This window comes from Larus michahellis, chromosome 4 (assembly GCF_964199755.1).
Source record: "Larus michahellis chromosome 4, bLarMic1.1, whole genome shotgun sequence".
Lineage (NCBI taxonomy): Eukaryota > Metazoa > Chordata > Aves > Charadriiformes > Laridae > Larus > Larus michahellis.
In genome coordinates this window covers 93,512,884-93,518,883 of record NC_133899.1, presented here as the reverse complement: position 1 = coordinate 93,518,883, position 6,000 = coordinate 93,512,884, and the positions used below count along the sequence as shown (strand labels likewise).

The 6,000-nt window shown below is 47.6% G+C and overlaps 1 protein-coding gene across 2 annotated transcripts in view; it reads right to left on the bottom strand.

The window, feature by feature from the left end:
• Nucleotides 1-462: 462 nt before the first annotated feature.
• Nucleotides 463-6,000, bottom strand: part of PAK6 (p21 (RAC1) activated kinase 6) — a 39,500-nt gene continuing 33,962 nt past the window's right edge. For both annotated transcript variants that reach the window (XM_074586636.1, XM_074586635.1), the window contains exons 9-12: nucleotides 5,687-5,813; nucleotides 5,397-5,522; nucleotides 4,598-4,732; nucleotides 463-2,606 (exon numbers count right to left, since the gene is read on the bottom strand). In XM_074586636.1, coding sequence (XP_074442737.1) covers nucleotides 2,439-2,606; nucleotides 4,598-4,732; nucleotides 5,397-5,522; nucleotides 5,687-5,813 — 556 coding nt within the window. In that variant the 3' untranslated portion in view covers nucleotides 463-2,438. The remainder of the gene's footprint in view (nucleotides 2,607-4,597; nucleotides 4,733-5,396; nucleotides 5,523-5,686; nucleotides 5,814-6,000) is intronic.

Below are 6,000 nucleotides of genomic sequence, written 5' to 3'. Positions count from 1 at the left end.
TGCGTTTATCTTAGGATTTCTATGTTTGATTCCACACTCATCTAAGTAATGGAGCAGTTAATTGGTGACAGGCCACGCGCGAACTGTAAAGAGAGAAACACAGGGATCGGATATTTGATTCTGTATTGCAGAGGAAGATGGATACTCTCTGCATTCTTCACAAATATGGTAATAGGGCTTTAAAATTTTATAAGATACTTGAATGCAATCTTTCAAGGGCCTTCCCTCACTGCCTTTAGTCAGACTTGGGCCACAGTAGAAAACGCCGTTAAACGTTAAACCTCTCATCCCTGGCCCCAAGAAATGTTTGTTTCGGGATCCAGGCTTCTGCTATAGTCTCTTCTTGTTTTAAAAGCCACGTGGCCACAGAGCAGGTGAGTTAGTCCAGACGTCAAGGTTCACGCTTCTCCTACATCTCTGAACTACAGACACATTTTAAAGCATCTCAGCAGCGCAACAGGCTTATGAATAAATCAAGATCTACTTTAATTTAAAACACAAGTGCAAAGGATTCACAACTACAGATGAGCAGGATCATTTGTTTCAAATTATAAATCTTTTCAAAGCCCCACTCTTTTGCATAAAAAAAAAAAGCAATATATCTGGAATACAGAAATATTTTACATCAAAAAAAATTTCCAGTGCAGTTAAGGAGGAGCTAAATGAATTCATTTCAACCAACTTCATCAGCCCCAAACTTCGACATCCAGTCCAGGCAAACCCCTCCGGCCCCTCCGCTGGCCACGGGGAGGGCGACATCCAGAAACAGCGATTTCGCCCTTCAGCAGGTATCGGGGTAATGGGGACGGATCACCCTCCGGACGTGCTCCTCTCCCCGCACTCTACAGAGCCGAGCTACCCGCTTCGCAGGCTGGGCACCCGCCACTGAGATGGCTGCCATCAGTGCAGATGAATTCCGTCCCAAATTACTTCAAGTAATCAACGGTGGCTTCAATTTTGAAGCAGGATCTGTAACTGGAGTAAGTAGCAGAGGACAGGGATAATTACCATCTTCTGAAGAAAATGCAATTATGAGGTTAGTTTCTGAGACAGCAGGACTGTCCCAAGAATAACTTAAATTCCAATAAATTTGTATCTGGAGTTTCAAAACAGGATCCCAGTTCCACACGTACGATTATATTCTTGAGACCTCACAACAACACACACCATCACTGTACAACGTTACAGCCTGACCTAGAGTCCAATGACCTCGACTATCTCACTGCTCAGAAAGTGTATCATACAAAATATCTAAATCTATTTTAAAATAACGGAGAGAGCCGCTTAGACAACCAGTAACCTCCCGAATGCACGGGCAAAGGGGTGGTGGGAAGGTCATACCAATAACGAAAAATAATCTGAAGTTCCTCCTCTCCCCGCGTTCTGGGGTAGCGAGCAGGGGAGACAGAGGCTCAACAAACCACCTCACATCCACACAAAAACCTCTCCTTGGGTACACGGGACACCTGAAACTCTTCCACTCAGTCTCCCCGAGCATCTCCAAAGAGACACCCAGCAAGGGGCTCAGGGCAGCATTTCTTGGCCTCTCCTGGGAGAAAGGACTTGGAAATAAAGCGCCTGGAAACCAAAGGCAGGAGCAAGCTTTCACGGGCTCCATCCAACAGCACTGCAGGTGTCGCGCGTTGTGAATTTTCAACCACAAGATCCCAGCAGCAAGAACACCCGTCTTCAGAGTCTGTTTTGAGGCCTGTATCCAAGGGTTTCCCCCCAAAAAAAGTTTAAGATCATGAAATGGATTCAAGATTGACCACTAAACCATACATATTCCTCAGCCAAAGAGAAGCACGTTGATGCAAGAGAGCCATTTAGGAACAAATATATACATATCACATCTGCTCCCCAGGAAAGCATGTACAGTTTCCCAGGTCCACATTTAACTGGAGGAAATTAAAATAGTCTGTGAAAAAGTCTCAGAGGAAAAAAATTGTCAAGTCTTTGTGCATTGTTTGAGAGCTTAAAGGGGCCCGTGCCCCAAAAATGTACGTTTGGGTCAGCTCAAGGCTCCAGTGTACAACTAAGGAAACAAAGATCACATTTCTAACTGGGAAATATTGTTCCAGTTCAGTAGTCAGCAGCCAAGGTTTGCAGGAACTTGCAGACATTCAGATACGCAACTTCAGACTCCGCTTTAAAATGCCGCTCCTCGGAAGAAGCGATCCACAGGTCAGGAAACTCCTGCTTCATCCTTGAGACATACTGGGTCTGATTTGGATCTGTACGCGTTGATTGTCTTCAGCAAAAGAGAAGCCACAAAAGGCTGAGAACGCAAGGACAGGATTCACATTCATCCTCTAAAAAGATTGCTGACAAGTTCCAAGCACCATTCAAAGGACAAGATTGCCTGGTTTCTTGATTATTCTTTTTTTTTTTTATTTAAATAAACATTATTTTTTGCTAGCATTTCCCCTTACGTAAAGTCAGCAGGTAGAGGTACGCTTTCTGTATTGCTGGATAAGGGGGACCAGGCACTCTGGAAGTCCTGTCTGGAGCAAGAAGGGGTGATCCAGAAGTTCTTGCGCCGTCGCTCTTTCTAGTGGATCCCGCGTCAACATCCGCTCCAAGAAGTCTCGCAGAACCGGGGAGGTCTGTGGAAAAGCAAGCAGCCGAGTCAGCCCCCAACGGACCCGGGCAACAGCTCGCGCCACAGCCCGCTGCTGAGGCAGGTTTGGTTAAAAAGGACATTTTGGCTCTGTAACCTGGCTTTTGCACAGAAACCTAACGTGAGAGAGCATGTTTTTAGGCTGCAGCAATAACTTTCTGTCCCCAGTAGGCACAACATTTACACAGGTTGTTTTCCTTTTTATGGGGCCCAGCAAATGAAGACAAGACTGCCTGCCACGTCCCTCCATCTAAGTTCACTTTGTTTCCCATTTTGTAATTTAATCTTTTCTGCATTTCAGCTCAAAAATTCAACAGAATTCCTGTTTTGAGGCCTGTATCCAAGGGCTTCCCCCCCAAAAAAGTTTAAGATCATGAAATGGATTCAAGAGATTCACGCTTGGGTGTGAAGGGTCAATCAATTCATTCTTTTACTGGCCACAGATTGGGGAAAAAGTAGTTAAACAGGATTCCCAAATAGCTTTTAAGAGTCTGGAAACCTGATGGTGCCTGTACAAGAAGATGAAGAAATTGCAGAACAGTTTATCAAAAAGCCAAATGACCTCAGCAGGTTTGGCCTTTGGAAGAGGCATAAGAGGCTGCTGAGGAGCCAGAGCCAAGACCCACTTAAAGGCGCTGCACGTCTCTTGCTGGTGGTAACCCTCTGCATCGTTAACACTGAATAAAAAATGAACTTGGCACATATTTATTTATTTTAATGCCGCTAATTACATCCACTTTAGATTGGGGACATTTTCCCGGCTCTGGTTAACTTAGAAGTAAATCATGAAATACTGTTCACACTGAGCTACTGCCTATTTCGTCGTGGTTTGAAGGACTTCCCAGCGATGGCCAGCGGGAGAAGGCACAGCAAGTGCGAGTGCCAGGGAGCAGCCTCTGTCCCTGCCAGGAAATCCACCCGTGCTCTAGAAAAGCAGCAGAGATTACCCCAGGTGGCAAACGTTTACCCCGCTGCCCCCAGTACCACAGTGAGCCATTAACCGTCATCAGAACGGACCCGCAGGCGGTGCTGAGCCCCGCCACCCGCCTGGGGAAGGATGGCCACCAGCCTGGCCACCCACAGGTCTGCTGGAAGCCACTTTGCTTCCCAGGACAAAGTGGAGCAGAGCGGGACTGTGAATGGCTGTGGCTGTCACAGCCCGTGGCAGGGCCATCTCACGGGGTGAGGTGTGGGATCCGGACCAGGACAGGCTTTACCAGGCCCGAGGAGGGCAGCACCCGGTCCAGAACATGACCTTGGCATTTTAATTAGCGTGGCAGAGGCAAAAAGGAAAGAGCAGCTGTTGATGTTTGAGCATATGCTGTTGGTTCAGCAGTCTACTCTGCTAAATAATTCAGTTTTAGCAGCTGCAGATATTCTGATTAATTGGAAAGGCCGGATAGCTCAGAATGCTGCAGAAGCTATTTGATCTCGGAGGCTTGGACTGAAATGAAAGGAGGACTGGCTCTAAGTGGCGACTAAAAGGTAATCACTGTATTTCTTGTGTCACTGCTGCTTTTTCATAAGACACCATGAAGCTGAGTTCATCTTCAAAGCCGCTGCCATGTCTCCACAGCTCCTGTCTCTCCAGAGCTCTCCTGCCCTCACACAACGCCGTCTTTGCGGTTCTGAAAGCTGCGGAGCCAGAAACTCAAGAGCAAGGAGCCTCCTATTTGCTTCCCTAGAAGATGAGCTCCTCTATCGACAGCAGCCAGATATTAACTGTTGGGTCCACCTGAACCAGCTTTAATTTGCATTACCAGGTTTATGCCCAAGTGACCTTACGTTATTAGGGCTGTTTCCCAAAGCAGCCACTAGCTGTTGGCAGCAGCTTGTGTCCACTGAGGCACCTGGGCCAAAGAAGTTCCCCAAGAAACATGTCCTGGCAAGATCAGCCTTCACAGCAAGCTTCACGGCTGACCTGGATGTTTCCCCACCATCATCTCTGGGTTTACAAGCGTTCGCCAGTATGCTCACCCTGTGGAAGTTCTTCAGTTTGGGAGGAGGACTGTCACGGAGCCTCTTCATTGCCTGGACTGGAGAATCACTGAAATAGGGGGGTTCTCCATCCACCATCTCTATCACCATGATCCCCAGCGACCAGATATCCACCTGCGGGAGCCAATGTTGCATCAATACACACAGTTCAGAGCAACAGGTCCTTGCATTGCCGCTGTCACAAAGATGACAACACCCCACCCATGACAAACACTTCCAAGAGAGTCAAACATGAACCCACGCAATGCTGTTGGGCTCCTTCCCGCAGTTTAACAAAGACAACTTTCCACCTAGGACCGAGCCACGCCGGTGTTGCAACATGCGAAGGTCTGCAAGTAACTGCTTGTGCTACACCTGGTTGGTTGGTAAACGCAACTAATCGGTCTGCTGCCACCTGCCCCCCGTTTCAGAGCTCCCATCCGCGCCTTCCCCCCTTCTCCTCCCTCCCTTTATGGCACTGAGAGATTTACCGATCCCTATCACATCCCGGGCTGCTCCTCGCTCGCATCTGCCCACACGACAGCAGACTCGAGCCTGAGCCAAGCTTCAGGTATAAGAATAGAGTGAGTTTACACCTTGTTCCCGGAAGCAGAACAACCTGTTTTTCTACTGTTTTAGGAAATACTGATATCGCCACAGTCACATCTGAAGTCGTAGTCGTGTTTATATTTCAAACAGACTCTGGAGGCTCTTCCTAGAAAAGCCAACAGTTATTGTCCTGTGACACTTCAGAATGTTATTTGCAACCTCTTCTGATCTGAGGGAAGCGGTCCCTTACCTCGGTAGCGTACGGTATCCTTGCAATAACTTCTGGAGCCATCCAGTAGGGAGTACCTACCAGGGACTTCCTTTTAGGTACGTCTTTACTGATCTGAGCACAGAAACCGAAGTCTGAGAGTTTGACCTGCACAAAGAGAAAAGCAGCCAACCTTAAAAATAATTTTTAAGCGACATGGAGGGAAACGCCAAAGACAAAGATGACAAAGGGAGTAAGAGGACAAGGTACAAACAAGAGAAATAAGGAGACAGACAAAGGCGACAGAAAGCGATTTGTCTGAGGAAACACACCCGTCCATCCAGCGTCAGGAGAATGGAGTCGCTCTTAATGTCTCGGTGAATGACCCCCTGAGAGTGAAGATAGGACAGAGCCTGCAGCACCGATTCACACACTGTTGCAATTTGCTCCTCATTTAGCCTGAAATTAAAGACAGGGGAGTTCAACCGCTTTGTAGCGGGCAGCAGACAGTGCCCCTTCCCAGGGCCTCTCTAAAGGCACACCGCGATTTTGAAGTCGAACTGCAGATACGTATTCTGGTTCCCCATGACCACCGTCTCGCTTTTACTGTTCTTCTATGACCATCCTTTACTGTTGAAAACCTTTT